A 20563-nucleotide genomic window follows, 5' to 3' on the forward strand; every position below is an offset into this window, starting at 1 on the left:
TCTCCAAATCCTGTAGTAGTGCCTGGCTGTGACCGGCTTTCTAGCGGCAATCATTGTAGGAATGGCCGTTCGTGGAATCCCTCTGTTTCTTAAGATCCGGGTTTCAATAGCCACGCCGTCAAGCCTGTTCAGGTCGGGGTGTAGAAACGGTCCCTGAGATAGCAGGTCCCCTCTCTGAGGTAACCTCCAAGGATCTTCCGCAAGGTACCCCCGCAGGTCGGAGTACCAACTCCTGCGGGGCCAATCTGGTGCGATTAGAATCGCCCACACTCGTTCCCGCTTTACCCTTTTCAGAACCCTGGGTATGAGTGGGAATGGTGGAAATATGTAAACCCTCCTGTAACACCAAGGAAGCGTTAATGCGTCCACTCCTTCTGCTGCTGGATCTCGAGTCCTCGACACATATCTGGGCAGCTAATGGTTTTGCCGAGACGCCATTAGGTCCACCTGAGGCAGACCCCATCGTCTCACAACCATGTCGAAAATCCGTGGATGTAGGCAGCACTCTCCCGGATGCATGTCCTGGCGACTGAGGTAATCTGCTTCCCAGTTCTCCACACCTGGAATGAACACTGCCGAGAGGACGATGTTTCGTCTTTCTGCCCACAACAAGATCTTTGTGGCTTCCTTTAACGCCATACTGCTCTTTGTTCCTCCTTGACGGTTTATGTAAGCCGCCGTCGTGACATTGTCCGACTGAATCCTGATGTGTTGATTCATGACTAGGTCTTGTGCTAAGAGAAGCGCATTTTAAACTGCTCTTAGTTCGAGGATATTTATGGGTAGTCTGCTCTCCTGTAACGTCCACCATCCTTGAAACTGATGGTCCTCTAGGACGACTCCCCAACCTCTAAGACTGGCGTCCGTTGTCAGAATCCTCCAATTCCAAATGCCGAATTTCTTGCCGGCTGCAAGGTTCTTGTGTAACGACCACCATATCAAGGAGACCCGTACTTGCGGTTGAAGTCTGATTCTCCGATGGAGAAGCCAGTGCGAGCCTGCTCCCTGAGTAATGAGGTTTATTTGGAATGGTCGGGAATGAAGTCTGCCGTACTGGAGAGCTTCGAACAACGCCACCATCTTCCCGAGAAGTTGCACACAGAGGTGCAGAGAAACAGTTTGCGTACTCAGTACCTGAGCCACTAATCTCTGTAGGTCCTGAACCTTGTTCTCTGGCAGGAACACACGTAATAGTACCGTGTCCAAGATGAGACCGAGGAATTGAATCCGTTGAGTCGGTATGAGGTTGGACTTTTGGAAATTGACAATCCATCCATGTTGAATTAGAAATTGATGGGATGTCTGAACATCCTTGAGCAGTCGATTCTGAGATGGTGCCTTGATCAGTAAATCGTCCAGATCAGGTATAATCGTGACCCCCAACAGTCTCAGTCCTGCAACCATGATTGCCATGATCTTTGTGAAGATTCTTTGGGCTGATGATACACCGAACGGCAAGGCCCGGAACTGGTAGTGATCCGCCAGCAGTGCGAACCTTGAGTAAGCCTGGTGAGGAGTCCAGATTGGAATATGCAGATATGCATCTTTTATGTCCATGGATACCACTGTTCTAAGCCTGCAATGACCGAATGGATTGATTCCATCTTGAATTTGTAGACCCTTAAGAACTGGTTGAAAACTTTTAAATTGAGTATTGGTCTGACCGTCCCGTCTGGCTTTGGCATGACAAAAAGATTGGAATAGAACCCCGTTCCTCTCTGAGAAGCGGGAACCGGAATAATGACCTCTGCCTGTAGCAATTTTAGAATTGCTGCCCGTAGTGCCCTTGCTTTTTGAGGGCACTGAGGCAATCCTGTTGTAAAAAACGGACTGTGAGGCCTCTGTTGAAATTCCAGTTTGTATCCCTGAGAGATTAAGTTGTTCACCCAAAGTTCTGGTGAGGTTTTGGCCCAGATGTCCTGAAAACCTTCCAGTCGGCCGCCCACCAAGGGGGACCCCAGGTGAGCTGGGAGGCCGTCATGCCACGGTTTTGTCAGTAGGTTTATCCTGCTTTCTGGTTGCTGCCTGTGAGCGGCCTCTACCTCTGCCCCCATGTGCTTGTGTACCGAAACCCCTTCCTCGGGCTCGAAAGAACTGTGATCTAAATGAAGTAAACGCTGGTCCCGAATAACCTCTCCTAGTTTGTGGAGCGGTTCTCGAATAAGGAGTAGGCAGAAAAGTGGACTTCCCCGCTGTAGCCTGCGAAATCCACTTGTCTAATTCTGGTTCGAACAGCATTTCAACCCCAAAAGGGATGGATTCTACCACCTTTTTGGTGTCAGAGTCTCCTTGCCATTCTCTGAGCCATAAAATACTTCTCGCCGATATGGTCGATGCAGATATGCGCGATGCTATTCTGCTAATATCCTTAGAAGCTTGACACAAGTACGATGCAGATTCTCGAATGTGTACCGCCAGTTGGGTAATCTCTTCTAAGCTATTTTCCTCCTCAATAGCTTGTACAATACGGCCGGACCATGCACCCATGGCCTTGTTGACCCAAGCACAGACGATCGCAGGTCTCTGCGCTGCACCAGCTGCAAAAAAAATTGACTAACGCAGTGTCAACTTTACGGTCTGATGCATCCTTTAAAGTAAAGGAATTGGTAAAATTGTCTTTTTTGACAACCTTCCTAGTGAAGCATCCACTACCGGCGGAGTCTCCCACTTGTCCATTACACCCTTAGGTAGGGGATAAGTTACCTGAAACCGTCTCGGAAATTGAAACAGTTTGTCAGGTTGTTTCCAAGCCTCCTCTATCTGAGATTGGAGGGATTTAGGAATGGGAAACACTGCTGAACGCGGCTTTTGGGATTCGAACAAATCGAAATCTTCCGGCTCCCGTATTTTCTCGTCCTTAAAGCTTAGGATCTCCTTTACCGCGTCAATTAAGGAGTCTAGACCTGAGATTGCAGAGTCCTCTTCTGGAAAGTCGGCGTCTAGGTTAGGTTCAATTAACTCACCTTCCTCCGTATCAAGAAGAAAACCCTCTTCCTCCTCTGATTCTGGTATCATAGGAAGAGTTCTTTTAACAGCTTTGCGCACACTCGTTTCTGAGTGTGCGGGCGGCGTTAACATGATGAGAAATTCCTCCATCGTCTTTGAGAATCCTGCAGCCCATTCTGATTGCTGCTTGCACGATTCTGCCATCTCCATGGAGATTCTGTTAGCAAGGTTGTCTACCCATGCCTTAGCCAGAGCACTGCTCCCAGGTGTCTAAGCAGGAGTCGCACACCCCGGAGCTGCCAACCCGTGTGCTCTTCTTGTTACATTTCGTACAAACATAACAGGTCTTGGAGGTCTTGGTTGCCTTAGACATGTTGTTTTTAAAACCCTGTACCAGGGTAGCCCGCAGCGCTTTCACCCTTTAAACTAGGAAGAGAAAGACTGGGAGATGACGGAAGCGAAGGTATTGGATCCGGCTGGAATTACCTGTCCTTTTCGTATATAAAAGGAGCAGGCCAATATCTTTGCTTTAATAAAAAATAAAAAAATAAAACACCAGCCGACTCGCAATCCTCACACCCCAACTGTAAATCAGCTACGATGTTAGAGTTGGTATTTGCTTGCTTCCGTGTATTTTCTGCAGGATCTTTGAAACAGAAGTCCCATGAAAATATAAATTTTAAAGTTTGATTACTTTTCAGGAGATCCTCATAACCGTATATATATTATACACCAGCAGAGGGAGCTGTCACCTAATGATCTCTCTGCTATATTATACTATGCACTATGCAGGCAGTGCAGCAGGGGGAGCTAATTCTTTAATAAACAACCTTCCCCTATGTACTTTACTGGGGGGAGGGGGAGGACCCATCCATTATCACAGCCTGGCGCCATAATCATTAAATATGGCCCCCACTAAATGTCCTTTAAGACTGTATGGAAGCACTTGTCGCTGCCCCATATATCGTTGCTATTTCCTCCTCAATAGTGTATTGATTTTTTTCCCCCTCCCGCTGCCCGCTGGCTGGCGCGCGTTGAGTCCACTATTTAGCGCTCGTACTATTTGGCGCGCTCCGGACCCGCCGGCGCGCGCCAGGACAGTTTCCCGTAGCGGCGCCTGTGCTCTGCCTCGGCTGTCAGTCTCCGTCGCTGTGCAGCGCGCCGCTCTGCCGTCTCTCCCTGCTCACAGGGAGGAAAGGCTGAGTCCCGCGCCGCACTCTGCTCCCGCCGCTGTAGCTGCAAGAGGGGATCTAATTCTATTACAGGAGGCAGCAGTGAATGATAGAGGGTGACATTAAATAAGGAAGGATAACCCAAAAAAATAAAAAAAGGGAGACTAAGCCACATATATATTGGAGAGACAAAGATCCCTATTGAAGGGACCTGCATCTCTCCACAGGAGATCCTCCAAGTCCTCCAAGTGAGTACTGGTCTAAGGAATAAGTAGCTTAGGCTAGTGTACTTCATGTAATATTTTATTATTAGGTGGACGCAGCACACTCTTTAGATTTTAGTCAGGAGCTCAGTGCTCCACGTGCTGTACCTCCAGCACAATTTTTCAAACTGAGGGAGGAGGGATGTGAAGGGGAAGGAGCCGGCTGTGCAGACAATGCTAATTTTAGATTGTGCCACACCTCCGGTTCAAGGCTTCACACCCCCTACTTTATAGGACTCCAGTGTCCCCTAGTGGATGAAAGAGAAAAGTGTACAACCATGTATGTAAAGGTATCTTTCATACTTCGCATAAGCAGCAACAATATTGAAGGTAATCTGTTCAAGTGAACGTACCCCACTCACTTCTTAATGGAATCGATTCCAAGCTTTTTCAACACCTTGATATAGACCCATATAGGTCGAAACGGCGTTGGTGCTACCAGACAGTGATTTTTTGTTTTTTTCATTGGGACAGCTGCCTTTTTCATCACCAATATTCCAAAGGTATGTAGGACTTGTGAGAACGGGTGTAAGTCCGGAATTCACCTGTGCATGTCAAATCCATCTGACTTTTACTTTTCTACCATATCACATATTGGAATAGTTGTGGAGAACGGTCACTGATTTTTTATTGCGAACTGTTATGTGAAGAATAAATCATTTGGACTTATGAAGGTGTGGTTCAACTTGATATAAAGAAACCCAGATACGTGGAATCAGTTCCATTAAGAAGTATGTTCACTTGAACAGATTACCTTCAATATTGTTGCTGCTTGTGCGTAGTATGAAAGATACCTTTACATACATAATTGTACAATTTTTTATGTGAGTTTCGGTACGTCCATCAACATTGTGAATTGGTGGCGAGTCACTGTCCTTATCTCCTATCAAGAATTCACAACACAATAGGGTTCCTTTTTCAGGACATTCACGGGACTTTTTATTTTTATTTTCTTTTAAACAATACCACCCATATTGTTGCATTTCTTCTTTTTTTGCATGTATAATTCTGCGGTATGACCTAAGAAAAATTGTGATTTGGAAAGAACATCAAAGAACACATGTGATGTATATTTATGTTTGAATCATTGTGTTACTTTTTTAATTGTTGTTCTTTTATGTGATAGTAGCACCTTTGATCTATCCTCACTGTATGTTGTTAGAATCTTGTGTTGGATCTGTGCCTTGGGCAGATCATTAGAGGATTTAGATTGGGCTGATACTACAGTGCGCCAGAATACACACATCCATCTATTACTGTAATGTTTATCATGAGCTTTGAATCTTCTGGTGATAAAAGACCCTGTAAGCAGACTGAAAAGAGATGGTCACTTTAGGTGTTCAGTCCCATATGGAGAATTAATAACATCTAATTGTTGCCTCTCAGCCACCAGGAGAGTTATAGATGCAAATTTAGGAACAGATTAAAGAGCTTAATCAACCACCACCACATCTTTGGGAACACTTATAGTGTGCACACACTGGCCTAATATGCCCACCCTACAGCACAGCCGATGGCTAATATACAGTATCTGCAGATATATCGGCACATCGGGCAGCATGTACGGGTGGTCTGCAGACCGCCTGTACACTTGCTGCAGAGGCCGCCGGTGACTGACTGCACAACTGGGTGGACACATGTAAATGCCTGCCCACTTGTTACATCAGGCACAACACATTGGACCAATGATCGGTAGGCGTGTGGGTCAGTGGACCAGTCGCACGTCCGATCCATAGGCCTAGTGTGTACCCAACTAAAGGACTAAAAGATTCATATAGCAACAAAAGTGGCAACATAGGCTTTTCCTATTTCAAAATAGTCAATATCCAAATATGTAACAATATGGTTCCTGATAAATTTGTTTTATGTGGCCTTAATGACATTTCTGCTCGCTGATATTAATGTTATTTTAGGATTATATTGTATGGCGGGAATTCAAACGTTATCGCACCCCCAATCTCCCGTCTAAAGTGATGGGAGATTGAGGGGCAATATTCAAATGCCCCCAGTTATCGCGCCCATTACACTGGCGTTTAAGCGCGCAAAGCACCTAAACCTGACAAAAGTAATGGGCGTGAGCATGAAAAGACCCATTTGGTCACCCAAACGGGTCTCTTTACGCGCATTTCAGCTCGCTACGCTCGGCAGGTGGTGGCTGGAATGGTGAGGGAAAGTTAGAAAAGAAAAGCAGGGCGAGGAGAGAAATAGGGAAGACCCTGGCATCACACAGAACATGATTTTTTTTTTTAATCATTTTTATGTATGTTTAATTTCATTATTAAACTGTATTACTCAAATATAGTCAGCACTCTTAATTTTTCTAAGTGGTTCTGAGACTCCTTAAATTTCTAAATAAGCTTAATCTGGAAAATCCTTGACTAGAATGGTGCAAAACGCCCTGATCCTTGACAGACTCTCATCCAAGGACAGTCATGCAGAGGTGATTTGGCACTTGTCCGTGACTCGTCAGGGGACTTAACATGGTCGCTACACAAAGTTCATGTCCTCTGGTAAGTGAAAGGTGTCAATCAAAAGCCTCTGGAAGATCACCAGGTGGATGGAAGACAGAATATATTTGATATTGAGAACCCAACAGTAAAGAATCCAATATTGGGTCTTTCTGGAACACAGTAGCCAGTGAGTTCTGCTTGATCAATCCTTCCAAGATATGGAAGGCGATTGGAGCATGGATCTGAGAATGACTGCCATCACTGCAAACAAACTTGAATAATACTTTGTTTTATGGGCAGGCTGAACGGCACGTTCCTAAACTGAAAGTTATAGGTCTGAACATCAACTCTGGACATGCACTGTGTCCCTCATAGACTGGAATATAAAACTATGCCCTTATTTCCAAGAACATCATAAACTCATCTTATTCCATGCTATAGATGACGAAACTCAAGGATTTAAATCCTGAACATGTTCACCTGGAACAGAAGCTCTAAGGACTTGTCTGTAGTGGAATTAAATCACTAATACAGAAGGAGAAGCTGAGGGGCCCGCCACAGGAGCTACCTGGTCGGCTGCCTAACGCCAGGACACTGGCAGGCATTTAACTGAAACAAAGTTCCCAGGCAGCCTCTGGATATAGAAAGTGAGTCTGACCTGTTGCAGGTTCATTTAAAGTGCCCACGCTCCCAGAAAGTCATGATGCTATCAGTGTTCCCCAATGGCTGTCTAAGCAAATGGTTATTGCAGTAGATATGTTAAAAAAAAAAAAAAAAACTATTTGAAATAAATGCACTATATACAGTATATCTTTTCATCCAATTTATATTATTCTTTAAATACTGTATTAAAAACGTAAACACACCTGGATTCCAGCTGGTCTACACATCGCTTGTCCCAGGATGCCATAGATCTTTTCTTTGTCTTCATCGGATACATTATCTGGTAGTAGGCTCTGCACCTCTAGTTTCTCTTGTTGTAACAATTTCACACCTTCCCCTTGACTGTATATATAAGAAGGGGGGGGGGGGGGGGGGGGGGAAGAAAAGAAAAATAGGATTTCAATTACCTACCGGTAAATCCTTTTCTCACAGTCCATAAGGGATATTGGGAGACCATGCGGTATTGACGGGGTTCAAAGGAGCCGGTGCACTTTAAATTTCTTCACTGGGTGTGCTGGCTCCTCCCCTCTATGACCCCTCCCACAGGCAGTTCTAGGTAAAAAACAGTGCCCGAAGGAGAAAGGACATATATGAGAGAAGGAACATAACAAGGAGTGGTGAGATTTATATACCAGCACACCACTAACATACAACAACCAGCAATGGCTGGTAACAATAACAGCAACAGCTGAAGAGGTAACCACATGAAAGAGAACCTGCAGAAAAGTCAACGCACTGAGGCGAGCGCCCAATATCCCTTATGGACTACAAGAAAAGGATTTACCGGTAGGTAATTAAAACCCTATTTTCTCTAGCATCCATAAGGGATATTAGGGAGACTTAGGGGGTAATTCCAAGTTGATCGCAGCAGGAATTTTGTTAGCAGTCGGGCAAAACCATGTGCACTGCAGGGGAGGCAGATTTAACATGTGCAGGGAGAGTTAGATTTGGGTGTGGTGTGTTCAATCTGCAATCTAATTTGCAGTGTAAAATAAAGCAGCCAGTTTTTACCCTGCACAGAAACAAAATAACCCACCCAAATCTAACTCTCTCTGCACATGTTATATCTGCCTCCCCTGCAGTGCACATGGTTTTGCCCAACTGCTAACAAAATTCCTGCTGCGATCAACTCAGAATTACCCCCCTAGTACGATGGGGACGTCCCATAGCTTCCAGAACAGGATGGAATGTGTGGAGACTGCTGCAGCACCGCCTGCCCAAACTGGGTATCCTCTTTGGCCAAGGTATCAAACTTGTAGAACTTAACAAAAAAAGTGTTCTTACCCAAACAGGTAGCAGCTCGGCATATTTGCAAGGCCGAGACTCCACGGGCAGCCGCCCAGGAAGAGCCAAACGATCTTGTAGTGTGGGCCTTCAAAGACTTAAGAACAGGTAAGGCTGCCGACGCATAGGCCTGTCGGATAGTAAGCCTAAGACAATGAGCAATGGACTGTTTCGAAGCTGGACAACCCTTTTTCTGCGCATCATAGATCAAGAACAAGGAATCCGTCTTTCTGATCCGAGCCGTTCGCCTGACATACACCTTGAAGGCTCTCACAGCATCCAATGGAGGAACAGAAATGCCAGAACTTGACGGAACCACAATAGGTCGATTCAAGCGGAACGCAGAGACTACCTTCGGCAGGAGCTACTGCCTAGTCCGGAGCTCGAATCTGTTCTCATAAAAGTATGGACTTTTACACGATAAATTCTAAAACACGCCTAGCAGAAGCCAGGGCCAGTAACATCACTGTCTTCCACGTGAGGTACTTGTCTCCTACAGTCGTCAGAGGTTCAAACCAGGAGGACTGTAGAAAATCCAACACCACATTCAAATCTCAGGGTGCCGTAGGCGGCACAAAAGGAGGTTGTATGTGGAGTACCCCTTGCAAGAAGGTCTGAACTTCTGACAATGCTGCCAATTTTTTCTGAAAGAAAATTGAGAGAGCTGAAATCTGGACCTTAATGCAACCCAGATGTAAGCCCTTATCCACACCAGCCTGCAGGAAACGTAAGAAACGTCCCAAGTGGAACTCTGCAGGTGGATATGTGCGTTCCTCGCACCAAGAGACATATCTTCTCCAGATATGATGATAATGTTTTGACGTCACAGGTTACCTGGCCTGAACCATGGTAGCAATAACCTTTTTGGGAAGGCCCTTGTGAGCTAAGATGTTCCGCTCAACTTCCTGCCATCAAACGAAGTTGCCGTAAGTCCTGGTAGACAAACGGTCCCTGTTGAAGAAGATCGCTTCTTAGTGGCAGAGGCCAAGGGTCTTCGACGGACATGTCCAGAAGATCCGCGTACCACGCCCTCTGAAGCCAATCCGGGGCAATTAGAATAGCCTGGACACCTTGATTCCGGTTTCGCTTTAGCACGCTTGGGAGCAATGGGATCGTAAGAAACAGGTAGACCATCCGGTAAGGCCAAGGTGACGTCAGTGCATCCACTGCCCTCGCCTGAGGGTCCCTGGTTCGTGAGCAATACCAGTGAAGCCTCTTGTACAGTTGAGAAGCCATCATGTCTGTGGACAGCCCCACCGGTGGACGATCTGCTGGAACACCTGATGGTGGAGTCCCCACTCCCCTGGGTGGAGATCGTGATGACTCAGGAAGTCCGCTTCCCAGTTGTCCACACCCGGAATGAAGATTGACGACATTGCTCATGCATTTCTTTCCGCCCAGAGGAGTATCTATAACACCTCTCGCATGCAGGCTCTGCTTTTTGTCCCTCCATGCCATTGATGTACGCAACCGCTGTGGCGTTGTCCGACTGAACTTGGATCGTGTGATCCGTGAGCAGAGGAGAGGCCTGAAGCAGAGCATTGTAGATAGCCCGAAGTTCCAGAATGTTGATCAGAAGGAGGACTTCGTGGGCTGACCACCTGCCCTAGAACTGCGCCCCTTGGACTGATCCCCATCCTCAGACTCGCAACAGTTGTGAGGAGGGTCTAATCCTGAATCGCGAAACAACGGCCTTCCAGGAGATTGGAGGACTGCAGCCACCACAGGTGGGAAATCCTGGCCTGAGGTGACCGCCAAATCATCCGGTGCATCTGTAGATGTGATCAGGACCACTTGCTCAGGAGATCCAATTGAAATGTCCTTGCATGGAACCACTCATATTGGATCGCCTCGTATGAGGCGACCATCTTCCCCAACATTCTGATGCAAAGATGGATGGACACTCGAGCAGGTCGGAGCACCATGCAGACCATCTCCTGAAGTGTTCTCGCTTTGTCCTCCGGGAGGAACACCTTCTGGGCCACCGTATCCAGTAACATCCCCAGGAACGGATTGTTGAGTTGGCTCCAGGTAGGACTTCTGTAAATTGAGAATCCACCCATGGTGTGTCAGAAGTTGGATAGTGTTGTCGATATGGAGCAATAAAAGCTCACTGGATCTTGCTTTTATCAGAAGATCGTCCAGGTAAGGGATAACATTGACCCTCTGGACCCGGAGTTGGAACATCATCTTCGCCATCACCTTTGTGAATACCCTTGGAGCTGTGGACAAGCCAAAGGGTAGTGCCTGGAACTGGTAGTGATCGTCCAGTAGGGCAAACCCAGATAAGCCTGATGAGGTGGCCAAATTGGAATATGAAGGTAGGCGTCCTTGATATCCAATGAAACCAGGTATTCCTGTTATTTCAGGCCCGCAATTACTGCCCTCAGGGATTCTATTTTGAACTTGAAAACCTTTAGGTAAGGGTTCAAGGACTTTAGATTCAAAATGGGTCTTACCGAGCCGTCCGGCTTTGGTACCACAAACAGGTTGGAGTAATAACCCATACCTCGTTGTGGTATTGGGATTGGAACAATGATGTGGTACTGGACTAACCTTCGGATGGTTCTGTTACAACGTAACTTGCGTATCTCCTCCAAAGCTGGCAAGCTTGATTTGAAAAATCGTTGGGAAGGAGCACCGTCGAACTCCAGCTTGTAGCCCCGAGAAATTAGGTCCCTTACCCAGGTATCCTGGCAGGAGCTTTCCCAGATGCGGCTGAAGTGACGCAGTCGAGCTCCCACATCGAGATCTCCTCGAGGTGGGTGGGCACCGTTATACTGAGGACTTAGTGGAAGCAGAACTGGTGCTCTGTTCCTGAGAACTGGTGGTTGCGGGTCTTTTTGACTTACCTCTGGTACCTCTATTCGCATTGGAGGCAAATCTGTTAGACCGAAATGACTGAACAGACGGCCCGGGTACGCCTAGCCGGCGGGGCCCCAGAGGGGAGAAACGTGGATTTACCTGCAGTGACTTTGGAAATCCAACTCAACCCCAAAGAGCTACTCCCCAGAAAAGAGGAGGGATGCCACACTGCGCTTTGATTCTGCGTCCGCTATCCACTGATGCAACCACAAAGCCCAGCGTGCAGACACTGCCATGGCAGAAGTCCTAGCATTAATATTGCCCATCTCCTTGAGCGAGTCACACAGGATGCGTGCAGTGTCCTGAATGTGCTTCAGGAGAGTCACCGTAGTGACCAGAGGCATATCCCCGGAGAGGCCCTCATGAATTTGATAAGCCCACGTGTGAATGGCATGGGTCATCCAGCAACCCGCTATGACCGGCCTCTGCGATACACCTTCTGCTATGTAGATAGACTTTGGTGTAGTCTCTGTTTTTCTGTCCCGAGGGTCCTTTATGGTAAAGGAGCCCGGGGCAGGCAGCACCGCCTTTTAAGACAGTCGAGAGACTGATACGTCAACCCCCGGGGGTTCTTCCTAGAATTTCATACCTTCAGGAGCAAATGGGAAAGTGTGCAAAAATCTTTTTGACACTTAGAATTTTTTGGAAAAGGGGGGGTGGTTTGAGGGGTGCACTTAATCACTAGCAAAGAGAACTAGCAGCAGTTAGTGACAATAGGAGGGGGAACACACTCCCTCTTAGCACACAAATGAAAAGATGGAAATTGCGTCACACTGCGCTTATTCTCTTGCTAAAAATATGAGGTAATTGTGTGTGTAATTAAATTTATATATATATATATATATATATACATATATATATATATATATACATATATATATATATCTATCTCACAATGAAAGTCAACAAAAATTATTTATTTATAATATGTATAGGTGAACAGTTTTATAGAACCAAAATCTGATAGAATTATATTAAAAACTATATGGCTAAAGGCCTAATACCGGTATACATACAGTAAACATTACAAACATATAACATATATAATATTCTTTGGGGTAGAAACACATGGAGACCCCCAAACTGCTGTAGTGAACAAAAACGACTCACAGGCTGCTTCACGTGGTGTTCATCGTTATAAAGGCTAAACCAGTCGATCCAGCGTTTCCAGTCTGCCGGCAGACTTTTGGATTTTACCTGAGGAATTTGCATAGACAACCTTGTCTGCATAAAAGTACTGCGAGTCGTTGTCCACTACAGCAGTTTGGGGACTTCACCATCCCTTTGATTCAAACCTACTGGTGCTTGCCTAACTGTACCAAGAAGAATCATAGAGGATACTATTACACATTGGGGGACGAGTAAACGGTCCTCCAGATGTTTCTACCCAAAAAAAATATTATATAGGTTATATGTTTGTAATGTTTACTGTATATATACCGGTATTAGGCCTTTAGCCATATAGTTTTTAATATAATTCTATCAGATTTTGGTTCTGTAAAACTGTTCACCTATACATATTATAAATAATTTTTTTGACTTTCATTGTGATATATATATATATATATATATATAGGTGTGTGTGTGTGTGTGTGTGTGTGTGTGTGTGTGTGTGTGTGTGTGTGTGTGTGTGTGTGTATATATATATATATATATATATATATATATATATATATATCTCTACATCTATCAGTTTAACTACTTAGAATTTTTTGTCTGGATTTTTGCAGGCTAATTTAAATAGGTCATCTAACTCTACAGAATCAGGGAAAGTGACATTAGGCTTGTTTTGTGTAAAGAAAAACGACTGCTGTGACGCAGCGTCCTATAGAGGGAGCTTTAACACGTCCTGTATAGCCAGAATGAGGGGGTTCAATACCGTGAGCAGAAGTGGGATCCAAGTCATCCCCATCCTCCTGTATTTCCACATCTGAATCAGAGAGTAGCACAGGTAAACCATGCTTTTGTGGTCCTGAGCTAGAGAGGGGGGGCTGTGTAACATCTGCTCTAGCAGCTAAATCTGCAACAGCCTGTTGTAGTAGCTCAGTTTTCTGAACATTAGCAGTGAGTTCTGATGACATATCAGACATCATAGTCTTAAGAACTCCTAACCAGGAGGGCTCTAGACCCTCTCCCCAGCCCCCTCACTGAGTTGTGAAGATTGGCTGCATTGTTCACATGAAACAGAATCAGATAAGGGAGAGAATCTGGTGTGGCAAACACTGCATAGTTTGTGTTTACACATGTTTACAGTAATCACAATTACATACACATAGACAGTAATTCTGATCAAGCCTGCCCTTACTGTATGTGAGATGAGACACACAGAGAGACACCAGCACACCCCTGCTGTACAGCCCCAGTGAGGATTTCAGCTAACTGTAACAGTGAAAACTAATGATTTCTGGCCTGTATAGGACAGAGATTGTGTACAATAGCGGCTCTCCCCCTTTGCTACACCCGGTACCAGTTTTCCAGTGTGCCTTGTGAGTCAGGAAGAGCTGTATAAGCTTACTGCTGCATTAAGCAGAGGAAGTCGCCAAAATTATTCTGGTCCCGCTCTGAGGTAGCTCCGACGTTCCCCAATGGCGCCAGAGCTAGTGATTTTTATACTGGCAAAGTCTCCTAATCTGTATAAAAACATCACACAAGTGCTAGTTTAAGCTATTCCAAGCCAGTTTACACAGGGGGTTCCAGTGGGTACCCCCCAGGAGGGTCCCGTATGCCACGCCCGCGTTCAGCCGCACTGTAAACTGGGGCCCCCGGTTTGTACGCACCACAGACGTCACCTTCAGGCATATGTTAGGGGCGTGCGGCTTGTTGCAATCGCGACAGCTAAGGTGCAGTACCCCGCTGAACAAACAACCTCTCAGGACGGTGGTCCTGCAGCGGGGAAGCGGCTCTGATACCTCGCAAGGCCGGAGACCGCCCCCCCTAACTCCCACGGTGCAGGTATGCTGTTGCCAAAACAGCATACAGAAAATAATAAAAGTTTAAAAGAAATTGAAGAAAACTCTGGAGCTGCAGAGATGTGCATCCTCTTGTGAAGGCACTTTTTTCTAAACTGCCTGTGGGAGGGGGCATAGAGCGGAGGAGCCAGCACACCCAGTGAAGAAATTTAAAGTGCACCGGCTCCTTTGGACCCCGTCTATACCCCATCGTACCAAGTCTCCCCAATATCCCTTATGGAAGCTACAGAAAAAGCTATGCTAACATGTTTACCATAAGAAGATCGTTACTGGGCAAACACACAGACAGCTAATAGAAAAGTATCACTCAGTGGTGAAATTATGCACAAAATATTTAAGTATTTGAATGTTAACAATAAGGAAGGGAAGGTGCCTGTATGGGGAAATAGCCCAAATGAGAAACTCTCTGGAACAATGTTTTGCCTTGAGCTGAAGAACATTGGAAATACAAAGCAACACTACTTACCTAGCATTGTCTACCACCTTTCGTCCCCATCTATAAGCCCAACTAGCCAATGCAGCCCATGACTTGGCCACTTCAGGGGCCTGCACAGAAGACAAGTGATACAGCTGGCCAAGTATGAAGTCCGGCTCACCCACGCCAATGTTCACTGATGTAAAAGCAATGAAAAACAAAAATCTGGTCATGATTTCAGAAGGAAAAACCTCATAGCGTATATACAGCTGAAAAAACCTGCTCCACAGATTTGTTTTTGTATTTGAGGGACACTGTACAAACTTTCGGAAAACTCCAAATAACCTATACAAGATAAATCACCTGTGGATTCGCTTTCAATGCGTGGATATTCCTCTTCCATGGCATTCACAGGTGGCAGGTCAATCAGCGTATGCACATTCTTCCCCAAAGTAGAGAGACTGGTGATGTTTGTTTGGTGACGTGCTCTGTACACTTGCTTCATCTGGCCTGAAATCTCTTTCCAATCTGTTTGGATCCATTTTGCCAAAGTGAGGATAGACTTTGCCACTGCATACTCTGCTTTTGCAGATTTACAGAAAGAGATGGCGCATAAACTCAGCATTTCCATGGCATGGGTGGACTGACCTGATAATAGAAACACAGCTGTGATCCCTAACAAATTCCTGTACTGCACTTATGTAACATGGTCAATCTAAAGTAGTTATGGGTACTAGGAGGCATTTCTTTCATTTACAGCTTTACTCTATGGCAGTGGTGGCCAACGCGTGGCTCTTGAGCCACATGCGGCTCTTTCTTCATTCAAATGTGGCTCCCAACACTCAGTCACGTGACCACAAGAGATCTGTAAACCGCTGCACTCCAGCCAGACATGCAGCAGCACTACGTAGACTGAGAACTGAGGGAGCCAAATACATACGGGAGAGCTGGCTGGAGTGACACAGGCGGGTGCTGGCTGGAGTGACACAGGCGGGTGCTGGCTGGAGTGACACATGGGGGAACTGAAGTGTATTATGTGAATCTGGCTTTTCAATATTATTTTATGCGGATCTGGCTTTTTCATTTATTTGATGTAGAAGTGGCTTTTTCAATGTATTTTATACCAGAGGCGTGGCCTAGCAGGCACAAGGTCACACCCCATTTTTGCAAGTGCGCCTTTGGCTCGAAGTCTGCTCTTTGATGTACCTAACAAGATTTCTTGGCTTTTTGTCTCTGACTGGTTGGCCACCCCTGCTCTATGGGATTAAGAGCATTAAATCGGTCTGTGCAGATACAATGAGCCACGTACAGGCACAGGCTGTAGCCTTCTCAGTGCAAGACAGTAATATCAACATTAATCCACCAAATAGGGATTTTTGTTTACTTACCGTAAAATCTCTTTCTCTGATTCCATCTGGGGGACGCTGCGCCATTACTTGTGGGTTAGAGGTGTGTGGTTGTGGAGTTTGGCACAGAACTATTAAAACCTGACTCCTCCCCCCTCTAACCCCTCCCATCTCCTTCCTGCCTAGCCTGTACCTCAGTTAACGTTTAGCCAAGCCAAAGGAGATAGACCAGAAAAAAATAAAATAAAAAATTAACTGGTTAAACCAGACAAACATATGGGAGGGATCGCAGCGTCCCCCAGATGGAATCAGAGAAAGATTTTACGGTAAGTAAACAAAAATCCCTATTTCTCTTTCATCCATCTGGGGGACGCTGCGCCATTACTTGTGGGATTTCCCAAAGCAAGCTAATAAGAGGAGGGAGACGGCATAGCCGTCCGCAAAATGTGACGCCCGATAAAGGCAGTCTACAAACCGAAAGTATGAAAACAGTAAAACTTTTTAAACGTATACACAGACGACCAGGTCGCCGCCCAACACAGCTGCTCAACAGATGTATCCCCGCGAACAGCCCAAGAAACTCCAACAGCTTGAGGCGAAAGAGTTCGGATTGATTCAGGAACTGAAACATCAGAAGACTGTTTACTGGCCGAAGTTACCCAACGAGCCACTGTGTACTTGGAAGCCGGCCAATCTCGTTTTGACGCATCAATTAAAACCAACAAAGTATCCGTACGACGGATAGAATCCGCACGAGATAAAGAAATCCGTAAGGCCCTAAGCACATCTAAAAATCAGCTGAGAATCCTCCCTGAAAGGAGAAGGAGTAAACTCTGGTAGGACAATGTCCTGATTTAGATGAAACGCTGACACAACCTTCGGAAGGAAAGAAGGGCTTGGTTGCCGAACCACCCGATCATCCTGAAACACCAACAAGGGTGGTCTGCAAGAAAGAGCTGCCAATTTAGATACTCGTCTTGCGGAGGCAATTGTCAATAGAAAGACAACTTTTGAACGGTAGATACCGCAATTCTACAGATTCCAAAGGTTCAAATGGAGATTTTTTGAAGAGCCGTAAGGACTAAGTGAAAGTCCCAGGGATGAACCGGAGGAACAAAAGGTGGCTGAATCCGAAGAACTCCCTGAAGGAACGTCTGAACTTCTGGAATGATAGCCAGTCTCCTTTGAAAAAGAACCAACAAGGCAGAAACTTGACCCCTTTAGTGAAGAAAGTTTCAGACCCTTATTGAGACCCTCCTGAAGGAAGAATAACAGACGAGGAACTCTAAACAAATCCGGTGTTAAACCACGCTTTTCACACCAAGCAATGTAAATACGCCACACTCTGTGGTAAAATCCAGAAGCCACCGGCTTTCTACCCTGAATCATCGTTTACACACTAGGACGAGAAAAACCTTTTTCCCCTTAAAATGTTGGATTCAAGAACTAAGCCGTCAAAGCCAGCCGACCCAACCTGTGTGGTGACATGGTCCTTGAATCATAAGATCTGGACGCAGAGGGAGTCGGAATGGTTCCTTGACGACCTTATTGCGCAGAAGAGTGTACCACTGTCAACGTGGCCAATCTGGGGCCATCAGAATGATTGGCAGACCTTCTCTATGAACGCGTTGAAGCAACCGTGGAATAAGTGGAAATGGTGGAAACACATATCCCAGTTGAAAGTGCCACGGCGCCGTCAGTGCATCGATTAGAATTGCTTGAGGGTCCTGAGTACGCGACCCGTAGAGAGGAAGTTTATTGTTGAGACGAGACGCCATCCAATCTACATCGGGCATCCCCCACCGGCTACTAGAATCAGAAACACCTCCTGGTGAAGCTCCCACTCTCCCGGATGCACCGTGTGACGGTTTAAGAAATCCGCTTCCCAGTTCTCGATTCCTGGAATGTGAATCGTGGATCTGGCCGGAACCCAATGTTCCGCCCATGTGAGAATCTGAGTGACTTCTGTCATGGCGGGTCAGCTCCGAGTGCCTCTCTGCTTGTTAATGTAAGCAACCGCCGTGGCGGTGTCCGACTGAATCCGCACTGGATGATTCTGTACCCTGGTTTGAATCCGAAGTAGTGCATACCGGATTGTCCTCAACTCCAAGATGTTGAACTGCAACTTTGACTCTTGACTGGTCCAGAGTCCCTGAAAGTGATGAGTCTGAAACACGACCCCCCAACCCCTGAGGCTGACGTCTGTGGCGACCATCACCCAAGACCAAATTGTGAACGGAACTACTTTGGTCAAATTGGAGCTGTAAAGCCACCAGCGACGCGACTAACGAGTCTGTACAGACAATCGGACCAGCTGTAATTTGAGATGAGGCCCTGTCCGAGTCCAACAGTTGAAAATTTGAGCCTGAAGGGGCCGAGCAGGAAACTTGGCATATGGAACTGCAGCGAAGGTTGCCACCATCTTGCCTAACACCTGCATGCATCGGAGAACCGAAACCACCGGTAAATGCGGCAGTGTTCGAATTCTAGACTGTATGTCCTGAATCTTGTCCTGAGGAAGAAATACTTTCTGGTTGTTGGTGTCGAATAAGAGTCCCAGAAACATCCTTTTCTGGGAAGGAAGCAAAGACGACTTTGGACAATGTATTATTCATTCGAATGACTGTAGAGTCTCTATTGTGAGACGCAAGTTCTGGTGAAGAATAAACTGACGGGGCCTTGATCGACAGATCATCCAAATACAGAGTAATGTTGACTCCCTGACACTGCAAAACTGCCACCACATGGCCCATGATCTTTGTGAATACCCGAGGAGCCGTGGATAGACCAAAGGGAAGAGCCGGACACTGAAAATGTCCAGGCCGACTGCTAATCTCAGAAGAGATTGATGACCCGTCCAAATAGGAACAAGCAGATAGGCGTCTTATGTCTAGCGAAGCCCAATATTTCCTTGGTTCCATGGCGGCGATAATCAAGCGGATGGATTCCATTTTGAACTTTTGTAAAAGAGTGGCTGTTGCATGAAAAAAAAGCTCGACGTCCAGAGGGATCGTTTGGAAGAGGAATGACGAACACCCGGTATGGTGACTGGTTCCTCGAGATCTAACATATATCCTTACGGAGATCGTGAACCACATGCCGTAGGTTTGTCGGCAGGTTTACTGGCTGGTCTACGAGTCACCTGTGTTCCTCTACCTCTGAATGCCCCACTTCGTGGGTAACTGGAGAAAGCACGAAAGGAATGGAAACCACCGCTGCCCTGTTTACGAAAGGACCGAAACCTCGTGGTCTTTGGTTTCTGAGGCGCAACTGGAAGAATAGGGCTCCTGTCCCCTGTAGTATCCGAATAATCTTCGTTCATTTTGACCCAAAGAGAAACTCACCTTCAAAGGGTACCGCCGTCAGGGTCTGCATTGAGACAGAATCGGCATTCCAAACCCGAAGCCAAAAAGACCGTCTTGCTGTCAAGGTCAAGGCAGAAATACGGGATTGTAGCGCAGCAGAATCCAACAAGGTCTCACCCACATAAGTAAGAGCCTCCGAAATCTGTTCTGCTAATTGAATCGTTTCCGATGGATCGTCCAACTGCATTCCAGATACGACATGTGCTAGCCAGTCATCCGCGGCCTTGAGGACCCAAGCGCCAGATAGAATTGGGCGTAGAGAAACAACTGATAAAGAAAACAGATATAAGTATTGCTTCAATTCTCCTATCTGTTGGATCTTTCAACGTCACAGACTGTACAGAAGGAATAACCATAGTGTTTGCTAAATGTGAAATAGGAGCGTCTACCTTTTGGGCTGTTTTCCAAAATCTTGTATCCTCCTCTGTAAAAGGATATAGAAATTTCAATTTCTTAGGGCTTGAAAACGAGAATCCGGCTTAAGCCAAGGATCTTTTAAAATATCCGCAAAGTGTGAATGAGAAGGAAAGACAGTAACCTGTCTTTTTTGTCTTTTGAAAAAGGCAGAGGAAGACTCCGCTACCTCCGTATCCTAAATATTAAGAGTCTGATGAATGGCTTATATTAGCAATCTAACACCTGAGCTAGTAGAAAAACTCCTCATATTCCCAGGCCGGAAACTCGCCCCACTCTGGGTCTACTTCCCCCTTCTCCAATGGGGATGTCTCCAACTCCTCCCCCGGAAAAGTTATAGCGGCAACGGCTGTGGCCGTTTTGTAGCTGAAGAACTGCCGGCAGAGTTCAAAAATTTGTCTAGAGACCGAG

The 20563-nt window shown here is 46.1% G+C and overlaps 1 protein-coding gene across 2 annotated transcripts in view; it reads right to left on the bottom strand.

The window, feature by feature from the left end:
- SMG1 (SMG1 nonsense mediated mRNA decay associated PI3K related kinase) overlaps positions 1-20563 on the bottom strand; it is a 408649-nt gene that overhangs the window by 127337 nt on the left and 260749 nt on the right. For both annotated transcript variants that reach the window (XM_063934392.1, XM_063934391.1), the window contains exons 31-33: positions 15391-15675; positions 15079-15223; positions 7698-7836 (exon numbers count right to left, since the gene is read on the bottom strand). In XM_063934392.1, the coding sequence (XP_063790462.1) occupies positions 7698-7836; positions 15079-15223; positions 15391-15675 (569 nt within the window). The remainder of the gene's footprint in view (positions 1-7697; positions 7837-15078; positions 15224-15390; positions 15676-20563) is intronic.

Source organism: Pseudophryne corroboree, chromosome 7, assembly GCF_028390025.1.
Source record: "Pseudophryne corroboree isolate aPseCor3 chromosome 7, aPseCor3.hap2, whole genome shotgun sequence".
NCBI classification, from domain to species: Eukaryota; Metazoa; Chordata; class Amphibia; order Anura; family Myobatrachidae; genus Pseudophryne; species Pseudophryne corroboree.